The sequence below is a fragment of the Neolamprologus multifasciatus genome, chromosome 19 (assembly GCF_963576455.1).
Source record: "Neolamprologus multifasciatus chromosome 19, fNeoMul1.2, whole genome shotgun sequence".
In the NCBI taxonomy this organism is placed as follows: domain Eukaryota; kingdom Metazoa; phylum Chordata; class Actinopteri; order Cichliformes; family Cichlidae; genus Neolamprologus; species Neolamprologus multifasciatus.
This window is the reverse complement of record NC_140457.1, coordinates 11,263,089-11,281,573: the sequence shown is the minus strand read 5'-3', so window position 1 is coordinate 11,281,573 and position 18,485 is coordinate 11,263,089. Positions and strand designations below refer to the sequence as shown.

At 40.7% G+C, this 18,485-nt stretch overlaps 1 protein-coding gene across 13 annotated transcripts in view; it reads right to left on the bottom strand.

The window, feature by feature from the left end:
* Positions 1-333: 333 nt before the first annotated feature.
* The window catches only part of LOC146496069 (TRAF2 and NCK-interacting protein kinase-like), a 58,251-nt gene continuing 40,099 nt past the window's right edge, over positions 334-18,485 (bottom strand). The window contains exons 14-36 of one of the 13 annotated variants that reach the window (XM_085142972.1): positions 18,385-18,471; positions 17,170-17,382; positions 16,302-16,844; positions 13,262-13,426; positions 12,842-13,102; positions 12,430-12,536; positions 12,171-12,286; positions 11,507-11,604; positions 11,334-11,357; positions 10,396-10,464; positions 9,350-9,447; positions 9,106-9,208; positions 8,814-8,963; positions 8,613-8,709; positions 8,284-8,454; positions 8,033-8,176; positions 7,635-7,769; positions 6,893-6,993; positions 6,515-6,664; positions 5,718-5,735; positions 4,677-4,836; positions 3,818-3,957; positions 334-3,154 (exon numbers count right to left, since the gene is read on the bottom strand). In XM_085142972.1, coding sequence (XP_084999098.1) covers positions 3,071-3,154; positions 3,818-3,957; positions 4,677-4,836; positions 5,718-5,735; positions 6,515-6,664; positions 6,893-6,993; positions 7,635-7,769; positions 8,033-8,176; positions 8,284-8,454; positions 8,613-8,709; positions 8,814-8,963; positions 9,106-9,208; positions 9,350-9,447; positions 10,396-10,464; positions 11,334-11,357; positions 11,507-11,604; positions 12,171-12,286; positions 12,430-12,536; positions 12,842-13,102; positions 13,262-13,426; positions 16,302-16,844; positions 17,170-17,382; positions 18,385-18,471 — 3,234 coding nt within the window. In that variant the 3' untranslated portion in view covers positions 334-3,070. The remainder of the gene's footprint in view (positions 3,155-3,817; positions 3,958-4,676; positions 4,837-5,717; positions 5,736-6,514; positions 6,665-6,892; positions 6,994-7,634; positions 7,770-8,032; positions 8,177-8,283; positions 8,455-8,612; positions 8,710-8,813; positions 8,964-9,105; positions 9,209-9,349; positions 9,448-10,395; positions 10,465-11,333; positions 11,358-11,506; positions 11,605-12,170; positions 12,287-12,429; positions 12,537-12,841; positions 13,103-13,261; positions 13,427-16,301; positions 16,845-17,169; positions 17,383-18,384; positions 18,472-18,485) is intronic. The other 12 variants (XM_085142973.1, XM_085142974.1, XM_085142976.1 and 9 more) reach the window with 12 other exon arrangements.

Here is an 18,485-nt window from a genome sequence, read left to right as displayed (position 1 = left end):
AGTTCTGATCTAAAGATCTTCTGTGTGGTGCTTCCACTTGATTATTATGAAACATGACGTTTATATTGCAATTAAATATGGAATCCAAAGTTAGCATACTGTTGCTAAAAAAATGCTTTTCTTGATAGGAGCAATGACATTATCTTTCTCTTCCTCTCACTCTTACACCACACACACACACACACACACACACACACATTTGCTGTTAATGATATACTTGAGTGCTGGACTGGACAAAGTCTGAGGATCAGACGTGATACGAATGTGCAAACTTGCAAAAAACAACTGACTCTCTCATAAACATGTTTAGAAAGCACACAACTCGAGAAGAGTAATGCTAGTTTCATTTATTTCTCTCTTACAGCATCTCTTTTACAAAACAAATAAATCCCAAAACAGGACATTAGTAATGCTCTTTTAAAATAAAGAAAACAAGAATTAAATTGAATAAAGAATAAAGTGGTTTCGTCTTTGAAAGGAGAAACCTCAGTGTAACGACAGTCAGCATTTTCCAATGAGGGGAGCGAATTAAATGATCAACAAACACCTCAATAATGCCCCATTCCCACATGATCATTAATCAGACACAGAAATGCATGTGTGCACACATACACACACATGGAAGACAGTGGTTTCTGCAGCTAAGCTCTTTATTGCTATAATGTTAGAGCCTGCTCCCCCTAACAGAGATCGGTAACCCTAAGTTACAGGTGCACAGTAACAGCTACTACTGTATATGGATGTGTAAAAAATCCTTGAAAATACAACAGAAAACATTCAACAATTTAACAGAAAATAAGAACTTCAATCAGAGGATCATTACATTGAGAAACATGTTCATTTTTTGTGAACCAGAGAACCAATTTACTGAGAAATCTAAGAGCAAAGTTATTACAAAACAGGAGTCCATCTTTTTAAGCTCTGAATTTAAATTTAAACCATCACCAGGTCTATTATATGTGGCAGGTGTGCCAGCTGGTTGCATTTAGGTTAAAGTTTTAGGTCTTTAGTGGTTTTAATTTACTGCTCATGCAAAGTCTTCATATTTTTATAGTTACAGTAACTGAGTTCTACATGAGCTTCCTGAAGCTTGTCTCCAGGTGGTGGGTTGATGACGGTTTTAATGTAAAGCCAAAATCGCCTCAATTTTGACAAGTAAAATCAATTTCATAATTTTGATGATTGAGCTGTGCAAAGTATTTGGACATATATGGCAAAGTTTCGTCATAATTAGTTGCTCCTTTCAAAGAATAATCAAACTCTTAAATTTGTTAATGTACATCTCCATAAGTGGAGAAAAATAACATCGCCAGTGAGTTACGTTAGATAATAACCTTCACAGAGATTAAAAAAACAAAAAAACAAAAACAAACCTGTAATGTAACCATATCGGCCAAAAAAAAGCAGTAATCTTTTGGCCTCTGATTAAGTTTTGCTTACATCATGCTAGGCACTGTACAAACAGTTAGGAGCCAAAAATCAGAAGAACCAACCAAGGAGGAGCATGATTCAAGACGACCCCACAGTTGTTAACAACGAGTGCTTTCACATGCACACAGTATTTGGGATAGTAGCTCATATCCTGTTGAGGCTATGAGCTCTTTATATGCATTGTCATATTTCTGCAGCTAAGCGGCTGTAAGAGTGAACAGCCAAGACACTACTGTGTTCATGGAAACACACAAAACACCCCCCTCCCCCCCCCAAAATCAGCCATTAATATTGCCTATTTTAAACGTATGGTGTTCAGACACCAACTCATAAACTTCATACTACGAAGATAAAATTATAAATCTGCATGTAAACACACTCAGTGTTGCTTTGATCAGATTAAGGTAAGTTTACACACAAAGACATGAATTACTTTATTCTCGCCGGACATTGATTTCAATGTCCAACTTTGATTGAGATATACAAATTCACACGCACGCATACGTACACACTAAAATACACTCCTGATTTCAGAGACACAGATGTGCTGTACATTTCATGAAACTTCAAAGACTGTCTGACTCAAAACTGTCCCACAGAAAAATAAAAGAACAGAAATAAACAAAACAAAAAAAAAAACCCACTCCCATTGCTCGTTTAATATTACAGTATATCTGATGCAGCACCTTCAGAGTTTAAAGACGTAAAAGTGAAGAGATCATCATCACGATGTTGGCGGAAAGGAGTGAGGTGAGGAAGGAAAGGAAAACAAAGAAGGGAAGAGGACAGGATGGACCAGTGATTTCATTTTAAAGGGACACAGATATCATCTTTGCATACTGTTAAGACCCACCTGACGGCAGAATGTCTCACCGCATCTCTATCGGTGGCGTGCGATCGAACATTAAATCACAACTTGGTTTTCTCAGAAACCAAAAGATAGTGAGGGGAGGAAGTGGAGGAGGAAGGGAGTGTCAAAGGAGAAAGAAAATCAATCAGGCTGTCTGCTTTCATCGCTGACATTCAAAGAGGATTTGTCATCTCTCAGCTGCTCTCCCTGCACCGTTCTATTAGAAGTATATTTAAATTTAGATTAAATTGTATTCATATATTGCTTCTCCAATCTCTGAGGTGTAGTAGTATTCCACACACAGTGGGTAGGAAGTAAAGGTATTGATGAATATGGGTCTTAAAGGACTGAAAATGAGTTTGAGCTACCAAGATGGACAGGAGTGAAGGGAGGGGGGTTAAGAAAGGTCAAAAGTGTATTTCTACATTTGTCAAACACTTGGATGCACTGGTCAGTTTTCAGAAAAATTGAGCTACATAAAAAGAAGAGTTGCAGAGAAACAGGAAAGAAGAGATCGTTTGGAAAGTCGGTGGCACCAGTTTGCCAGTCAGCTGGATGGCTTCTGAATGACCCAGTTTAATCTAGAATAACTTCTGTCTTTATTTAGAATTGTTTTTTTTTTCCACTAAAATAACTTCTTTTTCTCTCTCTACACTTTGTTAGCCTCTCCAGTGTGGCAACAGTTCATTTGTGGCATCTCGGTGAGTCGGGTTCACTTGTGAGATGTGTGGTGGGTCAAGGTCGGCTGCCACCAGTGGGAGAGTGAGGCAGAGTGAGTAAGGGGAGACATCACCAGTTCATCATAGAGTTTCTGTTGAGCGTCATGAAGAAAACTTGGCTGCTACCTCCTGAGCGCACGGATGCAAAGAATACCTGGATAAAAAAAACATGAAAAGCATGTGTTCTCAAAAAGCACAATTATTATTAGCAATGATGCAATTGAATTTACTTTTATCAAATAATATGTATACATCACCACCTACAAACTGTGACATATGTATAGGTATGTCCAACCTGCATCTAAAACTCTTTTTCACCAGAAGGGACCACATCCTGAGTTAGGCTAGGCTACATTTATTGAAAGATAAGCATATATCCATATAGCCTGAAGAAGGCATTAATGAGGACTGGCAGCAGCTCCTGGGCTGAGCAGATCCACAGTACTAATGAGAAGTGTGGGAAATGAGAAAGGAGAAGGAGATAATAAACTGCCTGGAGTGCAGGGAGGCATATATAAACCATGGGACTGAAAGGGGAGTGTATGAGATATGGTCCCACTCTTGAAATACAGCAGTATTATTCCCAAAATGCTAAAATTATGCATGGCAGTTCATTCAAACTTTGTTGTTTGGTTATGTTTCGGGTGCAATGTATAATAAACTTAGTTCTTAGAATTCATGTTTTAAAATCTTCCGTATGCAAATGTGCAACCGCAAAACACTCGAGATAGGTCAAAACCAGTGCAAGTAATCTTTGGTAATTTTACAGTATGTGACTAGTGCCACACTAGTCCAAAGCAGTAAGTCAGCATATTACCTTGTCATTCCGCTCACACAGGAATTTTAGTCTCTGGGCTCTCTTGTGCATAAAAACTCCATCCAGGTGACCCGTTTCTACAGAACGGATCTCTATGGCTTTCTCACCCCAGCCCATAATCTGATTAGAATGAATATAGGCTGAAAAAGAGAAAAACATTAAAAAAATATGTAAAACAGTGTATAATCAGATTTACATACAGTTCATTTCCTTGTATATATAAAAACTCAATAGACCACAGTGTAGAAAGACTTTATAACTTTATTACTCACATATTTTCTTTTCTTGAAAACTTAACTAGCAAGTTATGCAGTGATGCAATGTTTTACATGTGCTGACCTATTCTTTGTACATTTTCCACACTGCACAGCAGTAAGAGGTCAGAGGCGACTATTGAGCAGTTCAACTGAAATAAACATGGCAGTTCTTAAACCTTGCCAGTTGAGCTCACGGGACAGATTTTAATAATCCAGGTAGAACTAGCATTATTGTACTAATGTAACACTACTAGCCAACCCATGATAATACTTTCTACAACACAAGAAAGAAACAGTATTTTTAGAGTCTTTTCTGGAGTTCTCAAACATTTCTCAAACAGTTCTCAGACAGATGCATGGCAAACACAGCAAGCAACATTAAGTGTCTTATTAGGGTTCTGGGACACCACATAGTAGGAGCTGAAACGCATATTAATATTTCTTTACTTCATATTTTGCTAATTTAATTTAGATCTTTGATCTGGCTAATTCTCCGTGCTGCTTTAAGGTCTGAACAGGAATTACTCTATAATTACATAAATTTGAACAGAAATCTATTTTAATCAAAAGCATTAATAAATCCATATGTAGGTGGGGCTTACCAACAGAGGTAGGCATCTCTCCCCACTGTAGCACCACGTCCTTGGTGATTCGACCATAGGTATTGACATAGACACCCTCGTCCTCGTAACACAGCAGCATCTCCATTCCATCAGTCTTTGGCAGCACCACGATGGCATGGGGTGTCACCTGGCTCTGGATCTAATACAGATAAACACACGCAAGCATTTCAGAGGGTTTAATCAAATCTGTCAACTTTAATCATAATCTACATTAGATTAAAATATTATAGAGCTTTCATCACTAGAATTTAAGCTGTGGACTGGCGTGGGTTTATTTATTTATTTATTTTTATTTATTTATTTTTTTTGGGGGGGGGGGGGGGGGGGGTGGACTATATTCTGTAATCCTTAAACAACCTGCCCAAATATCTGGAGCCGCGGACCATCAAAGTCTTTGGTTTGCTTGAACCTGTATACTTTCCATGTGTGGTGCCTCAGAATAAGTGTTGTTACTTGTGTCAGCATGCTATTTCATGGTAGTTACCTGAAAGCAGTTTGTGGCAGCCAGATGAACTCTAAGACAACAATTCAGGAGAAAGGCAAGCAGTGAAAAAACTCATCTTACCCCCACAGGAATATGCACATACATTTACAAAGGCACTCAAAACACAAACTAGCTTTCATGTATTAATGAATTTAATTACTGTACACAAGCTATCAAATTGTGGTGGTACTGATCTGTGAAAGTCAAGTGCATACCTGATGGTATGCACAAAACCTGACTGCAATACAGTCAATGGAACCACTGTTTGACTGTAATACAAATTATTTTCTTGCATGTCAGCTTTTTTATTTTTTAAGTTTAAATTTTGTGTTTTTGTTCTTGTTGGAAGTAAGTACATGTTTCGAGAGCCTTGTGCTGTCTGCTGTGGGTAAGACAAATTTGTTCACCAGTTTCTGGTTATCTAATATCTACACTAGTGAACTGCATATAGGCACATGTAGCTGCTGTGTATCCACTACAGGGGTTTTACTAAAGAACTATTGATCTAATCTAAAAGGTGGATAGCAGGATGTCACCTTCATCTGTTTGGCACACTGGAGGAAGAAGTTGTCGGGGAAGGAGAGAAAAAAGAAGCATGGGTGAAAGGTGGAAACAGCAAAACATGCCAGTGATTAAGAATATTTGGGTATTTATCCCCATGTACAGTATGCATTACTGCACGGTACAACAGCTCAAGGATAACATGTCTCATCTGTGGTTCATCATGTCTACTAAAATGTTGCCAAGAAGTTAAGATTTGGGCTGAACTGTCTTTGACCTGGATTTGCATTAAAGCATGAGATTTGCATCCACTATGGAACAAACTAATCTGCATGCAAGAACCAGATTTAATTTTTCACTCAAGCATACAAGAGGAAAATTAGTGACTGTCTCCCAACCTTCAAAGAGTGGAGTGGTTAAAATGAACAAGCTGATTTTTGATAGCAATTCTAAAGTCACATTTGGAAGTAGGTGTTCCTTCTTTATGCTCTGTAATAAAAGCAAGCAGTTTACATGAACAACCTGATTTCTTAACAAAGATAATCCAAGTACTATACACCAAGTGAAGCAAACTACAAAAAATGATAAACTGATGCCTATATGTCTTTTATTGCATGACATTCAATCATCCAAGTAAATTGTTTCTCACGAAAGATCACTGAATTCCCAGAACCAACATGAGTCAATCCTCATGAAACAACAGATTGGCCAGCGTTGGCTCGATAAGCAGGTAACGGTTGAAAAAACTTATGAGTGAGATGTGGATGGTTACAGAAAGAGTCCCATTGATAAAACATATTTAGACATATTTAGAAAGTAGTCTTGTACTTACATGTGAGGGAATGTATATGTCGTAAGGGTTGCCTGAGTCCACATCAATGACATGGAAGCCCACGCTGGAGCCATAGATGACTTTTAACCTCTGACCTTCTTCTACCGTCAGGTCAACCAGCTGGGGACGATGCTGTAGGTCTGTAAATGACTGAAAGAGAATGACACATAGTCAAGGGAGGCGCGATCAAAGAAACAGAAATAAAATCATAAAGTCAATCCATGAAACTGTCATTTACAAGGCAAGCAGTCATATATAGTATATAAACTTCATGTAAATTTATACACATGCTGTGCACGCAGTAGACATGCATTCTACTTATGCGTGTGTCCAGTATGTTTTTGAGCACTGATGTCATTTCTGTTTTTACTTCTTTACCTTAAAGGCCATGAACTTGTGGTAGGGTTTTGGAGCCCAGGCATAGATTTCCACAGAATTTTTCAGAGCAATTACCAGGAACTTGATCCTCTCATATTTGACTGCAAACATAACAAAGACACATTTAAGACAACAAGAAATTAGAAGTGGCCTTACATTGGCCCAGTGTATATAATGAACACTCAGTTTTATTTATTTAGTATCAAGGAACTCTTTATTTAGGTTCGTGCTCCCACAGCATTTGCTGGTTGGGATTTCTTAAGAGACTTATGTTGTTAGATTTTACCTTCTAAGTATTGCTTAATCCTTGTCCCAGCTATTTGCATGGCAGATCTCCCAAATATCTCCTATGCACACCTTTTCTTGGCCATCTGATATGATTCCTGCCAGGTTTCTTGAGAAGATTCTGGCTAAGATCTCACCCTTTGCTTTGGTCTGTTATCAATTTGACTCTTTCATGTAGTTCATAGCTTCTTAAAACTCTCACCATAGATACAATGGATTCATTTCCAAGCACTGACTAATTTCTAAAATTCTCAAGAAAGCTCTTGCACATCAGCTCCTTCAACAAGTTGGGGTTTGAGAAAATTCCAAGGTATTCGTCAAAATCAGCAGCAAATTATATTACCCATTTTAATTTTGGTTTATAAATTTCACAGCAGGTTAGATAATACCACTTTAACTACAATGGCCCTTCAAATTAAACTATAAACTATTTTTATTCATACAAACACACACTTACCAACTTTATAATGCACACAGCCTTCCAGTTCTCCTACGGTGATCCAACCCTGCTTTTTCTCTACTTCTGGGTCGTTATGTAATATTCTGTTCCTCAGCCAGGATAAATAGTAGACACGCAACTTATTCTTTTTCCCTGTGAAGGGAGGGGCAAACAGGAAAATGAAATTGATCAAATTAGTATTAAAATGATAATAATCAAATTTTTTGTAAAACAAAAAATAAATTAATGAAAGACTCAAAAACAAATGACCTCTTGCTGTAAAAATGAGATAAAAAGCTTCTTACAAAACAGATTTTGTCAACATGTCTTTTACTACCTTAATGTCTGTTACAGAAAGTGTAACTTAAGGTACAGGTATGAGCGTGTTGTGCATACTGTATGCATATTAAACCTACCAGATATGGTGACCAACACATTGAGGCCCTCTAGTACATCCATCTGTAGGAAACGCCTTCTGGTGATCAGGTTATAAACTTTTCCCTGTCCACTTCGGTCGAGCAGCATGAGACCATTTTCTGTCCCTACTAGTAGATTCACACCTAAACGTTCACGGATAAGAGTTGGAGTCAGAGAAAAGCAAACAAAAGCACACAAATAGAATATTTTGCTTTCTGTAGTGGGTAAGATAAAGGCTACACCGTCCTACCCCAGAGTGCAGCGCAAAGGATCTCGGAGTTAAAGCGTTTCTTGTATTTGCGGATCTCTGGCGTGTCACTGTGGGGTCTGATGTTGGTGGGGTTGACATTTACCACAGAGATCTTCCTGGCTTCATTTAGTCGTGCCTGCTCCTGCCTCAGCAGCTCATTGGCAAACATGGCTGCCAAGACAAAGACAAACAAAGACAGAAGGGAATATGTGATTGGTATTTTGGCAACAATGATGACAGATAAGAAATGCCTTTTTCCACTAACAGCTCATTTCAAAGACGGAGTTCACTGACTGACATTTAACTAAAACTCTACACTATCCCACTACCTGCTGCTGAGTTCTCATTGTCATCACTTGGGGAGGTTTGATAGACCCGTGGATCAACGAATGGAGTAAATGATGCTTTGGACCCACCAACACCAAACTGTAAGACACAAAACAATCAGTAAATCCAACAATAGTCTACCTAGTGTGACATAAACACACAGGAATCATTGTTAAAGTGTGCAATTTGTGCCCGTGTCTCACCTCAGCCATGTCGCTGAGCTCCTGCAGGGCTGTGGTGGGCGTCGCTGACGGGGAGTTGCTCTGTTGCACCAGGTCAGGGAGGTTACCATGGTTACCATGATTTCCAAACCCATTACTCTCACCATGACCTCCTCTCCTCCTCTCCTCTGCCTGTGTGACAAATAAAGACATATAAATATCAAGAGAAGTTAGGAGAACAGAAAGATGAGCACAAAAGAATATATTGCTCTACAGCAATAACAGTTTTGTAAGTGTGTAATCATGTTTGAGTGTGTGCATGCATGTTCGTCACCTCTCTCATTACTAGAGTACTGTCCTTCGAGCTGTTATAGGCATCTCCCAGAGAGTCTTCTGTCAACCCTCCATATGACTCTCCACTACTCTGCACTGCTGGCCTGCAAGAAAAATACAGAGACTTAATATATTTACATTTAAAATTAAACCAACTACTATGCTACTGGCATTGTGCTAATCCCAAACCTACGAACACTAGCATGTCAGAACAAAAGAGAGGAAACATGAAGGCGAAAACGTACATTATGCGGGGAATATCGCTCACAGCAACAGTGCCATCTGTCTCCCCATCTTCATCGCTGCTCTCCGATTCTTCACTGGAAGACGAGTAGTCTGTCACCTGTGTCAATGAACAAGACGTAGAGAGAAAAATTTACTTTCGAACCACTGAGAAGCAACACTGATAAGAGAAGATTTACGGTTGTATCTGATTCCCTCTAGAAGTAATTTAGACTGCACCAGATATATACGGTTTGGTTTATATTGTGCGATCAGTGAAGAATGTGGGAAATAGAACACAGATCTTTCATGCTGTTCTGCTAATGTGCAGTTGGTGGCACTATTGCACAAATGCATCATCATTTTGGCAACAACAGCAAAAATGAAATAGACTGCAAAATAGCAAATATGGATGCAAGTGTGGTAGTGGGGTATGGTTTCTGCTCAGCCGTATAAAGAGAAGTGGGGCAGAGTGGTGCAGTCAGCAGTGTCAGTGAAGGCTGAAGAAAGTCATTATAGGTCAGTTATTATTATAAGTTGTTTTGCCTAGCAAGATCTTTTTTTCCCCTTTTTTAATAGAAACAAATTAAGCATTTTTGTGAAGAAGAAATTGCACTGCAAACACAATTGTTAGATCTTATAGATACACATATTCTGTTCTTTTTAATATATATAAAAACATTTTTAACACAAAATAACAGTCACTTTTAAGTGAGGTTGTAAGCCATTCAAACAACTTGTAACTTTACGATTAATCTGAGATTACTATAAATAAGCAAAAATATATTTAAAGCAATGTTTCTTTTAGACTGAATCCCATCGGCTAATTACAATTTAAAATTGTATTGCAGCAGTGGTCAGAGATATCTAACATGACAGAGTCTAATTTAAAGTTTTACCGTTTAACGAACGAGAACTTTGTTTTGCCCGTTATCTCTACATGAAGATTTGTCACTACCATTCTACCTGATTAACGTCACAACATAAACAGGCTTTTAGCTTTGTCTGTTTTCCATCCTCAACTTTTTATTTATGGTTGAATTTAGAGAATTTACAGTTGTCATTTTACCTTCACTGGAGGTCTGCTTCCCTCCTCTACCCTTAGTTCTCTGAGTTCCTTAGCTAATGCACTTAAGTCCTGGAACAGAGGACAAAAGAGGAGAGAAAAAGTGATTTCATTCGGTCTCAGAACCTCAAGACTGAGAGACCAAATCACACACAAAGGGCAAAGGAAACGGAGAGGGTCAACGATTCAGACAAATAATGACCATCAAGACTAAAGGCCAACTTAATTGTTGTCACATAGCCATCCGAGCCTGTACACAAGAGCCGTGGAACAAGAGTGCTGATCTGGCAGTACACTTTTAAAAAATCTTAACAGTTAAATTCGAACTTTCAACATGAGGATTGATCAAAATCAGCACTTTCATTTGCTCACAAGCAAGTATGACCCTTGAGAACACAAGTCATAAGAACAGAGAAAGACATATAATCAAGCTTTATAAACTACTGGAGTGCCGAATTACTCCACTCTACCAATCGCCCCCATGCCAACTGGCCCATGGTTCCTCCCCTCCCTCGCCTCCCCATCACCCAAGCCGATGGATCAGACCAAATCATGCAGACAGGGGGAAGATTATTACACACGGTGCGCTTACCAGCTCCTCCTGACCAGTAACCGTGATAATGGAGAAACAGGAAAAGAGATTCAAAGACTGTTCAGGTGCTTTGCAGTACACACATATTCACACACGCCCCCACCCAACACATGCAAACCCACACAGGCACTCATCCAAATATACACTCTCTCAGGTATGTGTGTAGAAGCACACATGCACTGCTACTGCCATTACACCCTGATATGTCAGCGTAAAAAGGAAACATCATCTTCTTGTGAAACCCACTAACTCCATCATGCCAGGGGAAGAAAGGGGCCTCTGAAGATCAAAGGAAAACCAGAATAAAGGAAACGGGAGGGGGGGGGGGGGGGGCGCAATATTCACTAACCTCATCTATGGCTTTCTTATAGCTCTGAAGAATAGAAGAAGAAAGAGGTGGGAAGAGAAAGAAAGATCAAGTGAATAGTAGAAAAAGAGAGGAGGAGGCCTGTAAAAGATTCCCAGAGAGGAGATGCCTGTGACAGAAAGAGGTTCTTTGTGTGTCTGTGTTGTTTGACTCACGGCAGGTCTGCTGGGTCTTGTTGATTCGCGTCCCTCCTCCTGCTTGAGCTTTGCTTCTTGATTGGCTCCTAGAGGGGATCCCTCCTGCTTGCTTTGACCTACCAAAACAAAAAATGGTGATTAAAAGAAAATTAGCAGTTTAACTCAAATCTAGATATTAATTTACTGCGAAACTCGTTCATTAGAATTTTTTTTTATTTTTCTCCATCTGTATTTATTCCATCTTTAAGACTGTTTGCTGTCAACAGAGTTGAAAAATAAATCCAACTAATATCAAGGTACTTCAACCTTTCTATGTGTTTGTCAGAGGGAAATCCATGCATATCTTAGATATCCCTCTGGCCTGTTGTTTGACACCTCGCTCTGCGCTTCTCTCTATCTCCCGCTCTCATTTCCTCTCTTCAATCTCTCCAGAGGCCCAGAGTAACAGGGCACATCAGACAGGTTGATCGGTGCAGAACTGCAATGTCCTGCTGATAGACTTGAAATCCATGTCGATGTATGTGGAGGTACGCATACACAGTATGTGTGATCCTCTGCCTACACATTGTTGTTTTTTCTGGTTTACTTACAAGCATTCAGTTGATGTTGATGTTTGCCAGATTAGGTTTTGTATGTGTCTTATGAGCCTGTATTATGTGTTTAAGAGCTTGAGGTTTTATACCTCTCCTCTCAGCTGAACCCCCCTGAGATGAAGGGGACGAGGAAGATGATGAGTTGGAAGAGGTTCTTTGCAGCATAGCGTCCAAAGAGAGTTCAGAGCGCCGCAGGTCAGGGTTGCTGAAAAAGGATGAAAGCAGACCTTTTAAATACGCAGTATCCTCATACAAAAGTTTTTATTTCTGTTTAAACACACTAAGGATTAATACATGGGAAATGTTACAGAAAGTAATTCAAAATCAGTTTGCTACTTTGCCCTTTACCTTGCCCTTATAAGCTGAGAACCTGCCCGAGGACCCAGACCTACTCCTCCATTAGGAGAGTTTTTCCTGACCAAGGCTGGGGAGATGGAAGTGGTCCGTTGGGGTACCTGGACAAACACAGAAACAAGATAAAACTCAAAACATGTCTTTCTAAAGTACACTACCGATCCATGACAAAGAGGGAAATGGTAAAACACCATGATGTACAGTATAGCATGAATTTTGTCAAGCAGCTGGAAAGGCCAACATTAATTTAAAACAGGATTATTAATAAAATTGCAAGTATACTACACTATGCAATATTTAAACGCAGAATTCAAAAAATGCTGAAACAATAAATAAAAAGCATAAACGCAGGTTAATAAAAGACACCAAATATTCTTAGCCTTCATTTCTGATTATGAATCTCAACCTTGGGTGGGATGTCCTCCTCTCTCAGCCAAGCGGTTCTGTCCCGATCTCGATCCCTGTCACGATCCCGTTCCTCCCTGCCAGCATTGCGCTGTGGAGGTCCTGGGGTGTCAGAAGTGGGGTCTGAGTTCTGACGAGGCATCTCAGGCCTGGGGGAGCCCACACTCACACTCTCACTGAGAGCTGAGTCTTTCTGGTCCTGCAGAGATTGAGAGCCAGACATGGAGCTAGTGTGGGTTTTCACAGGAACCAGGTGAGCCATCTGTGGGGATAAACGCATTGATGAAGTCAGTTAGAGTTTAACAGTGTGAGTGAAATGGAAAAAGGATGGTTAAGGGTGAGGTGGAGAACAATATGTGAGAGAAGGCACGAAAGGTGAAAGTGCCTCTTTTTGCGCGCACACACACACACACACACACACCTGTGGTTCGTTGGAACGTTGGATGGGTGGGGTGCGGGCAGGCTGCATGCCCCCGCTGCTGAAGGACTCGGAGCGGGGTGGGAGGGAGGGGTCGGAGATGCGGTTGGACATTTTGTGCTGCAGTGCTGGAGAGCTCTGCCTGTTCAGCTTAGATCGCTCCTCCACCTGAGGCAGGTCACATACGACTGTCACTCACAGTCACAGTCACAACACAACCAGTCACCATGTCTGATCCACAATGGGCATCACCCACACACCCATGCACCTCTACAAGCCACTAGACAATCTTAAACATCACTCTTCTCTGCGGTGACAACAACCACAATGTAGAAGTGTGCGACTGATGGATTGCTGGATATTACATAAGAAATTTACGAGAGCGTCTCTTTATATTGCACATTGTTTTAATGACATGATAGGACTCTGCGTGACTAAGTAAAGTCTTGTTTTTCGAGTTAAAACCAGTCTTAACCGTCTCTCACCTGTGTATGCAATAATTACACAGGTGAGCCATGCCAGACTTCCACAGAAGCCCTTATCAGGGTAAACCAGCAGGCCAACAATAACACAAAGATTTTGTTTTGCACAAAGAATAGGTTTTTTATTCACAAACAGATTGGGCGTCTGACTAATTTATGTCTCATTTAAGTTGTTTGTGGTGTCGTTTCTCTATGTTGAGGAGTAAGAGTGTCTGATGGCTGTAGTGAAAGTTTAAGTATAGCTTCTAATCTGCTTTATCAGATGCCACATTCAAAACAGAATAAAAGAACCACGTAAGCACAATGCAATGTTGAAGTGTTTGTGTAATTCCAGTCCGTTTCCACTGAACTGTGCTCACGTGTGTCAAAGTAAATACATCTGTGTGTGAAAGGGGCAGGAAGCTCCTCTCGCCAGTGTAATCTGATTATCAGATTATCTGCTGTGCAACAGGAGAATGTTCCAAGGGATACACCCAGCTGCCAAAATCACACTTTTCCCCTCTAAACACTCTACCCATCTGTAGTTTCATGGTTGAGTGATGGCTCAGCGGGTTCTAGTTTCAACAGCCCCAAGGTAAACAAGAGTGCCTTTCTCTTTAAAAGCTTTCTCTAAATCCACAGGAGCTCACATAATCTAGCAGGATTATTTCAGATTATGACCTGGTTCAAAACAACTATGCGATACCGAGCCATTTCTCAAATCTGTGTTAGGTGCCTGCTACAAGGTCAGCTACAACATTGCAACTTTGACATCTACAGCATCAAACAGTTTTTGTTAGTTCCTTGAATGAAATGCAACTACGGATGATGGAATCAGATTTAGACAATCAGTCTGCAAATAACTGAAAGAAAAACATTCAGTGGTTTAGGCGAAGTACTGCTGAGATCGAAGTTTGATCTGTGGAGTGTAATCAAGGTTAGTATATTGACTAAACAACAAGAAAAGAGAGATTAGAAAAAGATGAAGAAAAACCTTTTGGGTAGTGCATATTTCATTTTTTTGTGTTTGTCATAAGTTTACCACCCAAAAACTCTTTCTATTACAGAGAGAAGAGAATATTGGAGGTTAGCTGTTGGCAATGTTGCATCTACATACAGAAAAAAATACTGTATGAGATGAGGAAGAAGAATAGGTCGCCAGGAAGGCATCTCAGGTTTATTAAAAGGATCCCACCACCACTTGGCCAGCACCCATCACCAGGCTAGGATATGATTTACTGGTTGACTGACCTAACTGGAAGATGAGATGGGTGGGTTTTCCCTGATGCCATCAAATCCGAGATATCTAGAAGTAGGCTCATCACGGTGCACTCTGGGAAACTGGGTGGCAGGGGCATTGAGGGGGCAGGCAGGGGGACTGAGTGGTCTAGCTAACTAGGCTACTGTATCTACAAAGTGGTATTAAACTATAACTGAACACAGGCACCTCTCCCCTTGATCTCAAGCCCATAAATAACACGAGCTATATAAAATGAATAATTAAATGTGTTACTAACAGTAAGAAAAATATATACATAAGCTTTGCAGGGACAAAAGTGGAAATGTACCTTTTACTGTCTGTATGCTTGAGTATGAACATTCTACACGTATCCAATTGTACCTCTGTCTTTGTGGGGAATTTAGTACTTTTGACTGTTATGTCAAGCAGTGTTTTAGAAATTTATCAAGTTCATATCTGAGCCATAGAAGTAATACAAAAACTTGATATCCTCCTGTAGTTAAAATGAGTAGAGTGGAGCATTTATTTAATCACAAATACAGAAGTACAAGTGCGTGCGTGTGTGTGTGTGTGTGTGTGTGTGTGTGTGTGTGTGTGGTCTTATATACATGTGCTGGAGCAGAGTCTAGCACTCTGTTGCTCCAACAGACCTGACGATCTGGGATTGGGATCCAAAGGGAGAGCCTTGTGGGGAGCAGTGAGGTGAACTGTTAGGAAATGACGTTTGGTTAGGCACGACTAAGGTGGGGTAATAAGGAGATTCTGTGTTGAACCCAGGGCTCTCAGGAGAGAAGAGACTGCTGGATGGCGATACTGGGGATGTGGTCGGCGACACTGAGGATGTAGGGGATTGTATGTGGAAAATTTGAGGAGAGTTGCGAGGAGAAAGGCACAACCAAGGGGATGGAGAGTTTGAACTCATTGAAATAATATTATTCATGCTTCTTTTTAGTAACCCTGCAGGGGCAGAAGCACTAAGATCACACATAGAGGAACTACCTCTAATTGCATGTTGCCTCCATGTCTCAGAGTTCATGCCCCTATCGGAAAGAGGGAAAAGTAAGTGATTGTTATCAGGGACTTGGAGAAGATTGCTACTGCTGGGAGCAGGTGAGTAGGAGTTCCTGTGTTTAGATAGGGCAGAACAGAGAACATTTGCAGGGAAGGACTGAGAGAGTAGGTCAGTTTGGTCAACTGCCTTTGAGTCCAAGTGCATTGTAAGGCTGCCATGGCTCACACTTTGCCTCAACGATTTGTGCCATCCTCCCGGATTATAAAGCTCTATGTCTACATCTATTCTATTGCAGGGTGAGTGTGACCTGCCACGTCGATAGGCACTAACCATTAAGGACGCGGGTTTGGAAGGCGTGGGATTCTGGATCTGTCCTGGAGATATCGGATGAGGTCGAGCCTTAAGCTGTGACTCTTGAGACATTAGCTCCTTAATGGTTGGCTGACTTGTGCCAGATAGACATCTATCTCTATGCTTCCCATTTTGACTGCTAGGCTCTGGTAGATAACACGAGCCTTGTTTGGGGCTCTTGACAGGACCTTTTTTGAGCCCCTGGCCAGCAGACTTACTGTGCTCCGGGACATACCCTGGGCTACGCCCCCTTCGATTGTGTTTCTGAGCTCTAAGTTCTTTGACCTGCTGGCTTATCTCCAGCTTCAACTCTGGATCTAGGGGTTCACCGGGGTCTACTGAAATACATATATGGGGAAGCTGGCTGGAGAGAAGCTGGGGAGAATGAGACAGAGTACGCTTAGGGGCCTGAGGTCTAGATTGGCCGTGAGAGCTAGAAGTTTGAGGCTGGTTGAATGACTGATGATGTCGAAGGCGGGAACGAGGTGGGTTACCATGAGCATGCTGCTGCTGCTTCGGGACCTAGGGGTCACAGTCAGAGGACATTAAGCAACATAGACACACACAAAGCACACTTCACAGAGTAATTATTAAAGAAAGAGAATTCATTTTAAAAGGGTGTTTCAATTCAAAAAGCAAAGTTTTTCCACTACTCTCCTCACAAAGTTCCTGCTTCTAGTACAACCTGCTAAATAAGATAACCACAATGCAAGAAGGCAACTGGTTGAGGTTCACTTTAAATACATTATCGACATCAGCATAAAAACATTTAGTACACACACCTGGTGCTCAGAACCTTTCTTCATAGAAGACAAGCAAGTTCAAAAGACCATGCATATCTTATTACCTCTTTAGCCCAGGCAGGCTTGTCGTTTGGATTAACGACATCCTTATAGTGGTAAAGCGGTTTCTTCTCTGCTTGTCTTCCCTCCTGCTGCTGCTGCTGCTGTTGTTGCTGCTGCTGCTGCTGTAAAGACACCAGGTAGGCTCTCTCCTGCTGGAGCTGCCTCTGTAGCCGCTCTGCCTGCCGCTGCTCCTCAATCTGCTTGCGCTTGTACTCCTGAAGAAAGAAAGGTAGAGGGTGAATGGCAAGAAGGAAAGAGACGAGAAACAAAAAAGAGGAAAATATTTTATATGGGAGCAAAGACACAAAGACAAATTAGCACAAGGGAAAACGGCTGAGGCAGATGAGGTACCACAAAATTTAGGTCAATAGGTATTACGCAACTTTCAGTGCATTTATAAACTCAGGTAGAAAAACAGCGGATGCGTATTCCAATGATCATTATCCCTCCCTACATGTGCAGAATTTAAGGGTTCAGAATGGCTTGAATAATTTTCAAAATGGGAGGAAAGTCCATACACATTATTTTCCTTTTGATTGTATTTGAAAATACTTTTTGTGTGACACAGTCTCCCACATAGTGTCAGATTTGAGTCATGCATTCGCATAACAGACCTGACAAACATACAAACTGACCATTGGATTAACCCAATATGGAACACAAACAGACTTTCTACATATAGCTCTGGCAAAAAACCCAAACAAAATCTGCAGGAAAAACAGGGAAGAGGAATGTGGAAGAGGAAATATTGGAGCGATGGGCACAAGAATAACGACATAGCACAGCACTGGATTTTGGCACTAGGGTCATTTTTGTGGCCTTTGGATCTCAAAAGGTTTCCTTTCAAACTTGGCAGTCTTCAATTTTTAGCTCTAAAGTGTATGAGTGATGCAGTATACAAATACTAAAAGGAAATACTCTTAAAAAAGAGCAGGGCACTGAGGAAAACAACAGTGTCCTACATTTTCTTTGCATGACATAACAGGGCAGTCAAAACAGAAGTCTTTTTTTCTGTAAAATCCTTTGAGATCCAGCCAGCTAAATGATACTGCACATGCGTTCAGTGATCCGAATCAATTTCAGAGAAAAATGTTTTTGCTCAAATCTGTAGCTAATAGGCCAAAGAATATATATTCCATTCAGGTGCATGCAGTGGGGACAGGGATCACACAGCACAGTTGGGGAGCAGTTGTAGCACGTGGGAGGGCTGTGGTTACCAGCAGTAATGCCTGTTCCTGCAGTAGCTGCTGCTGGAGAATCTCTAACTGCCTCTGTTCCTCTTCCAGCTGTCTACGGATATACTCCTGAGGAGCATGAC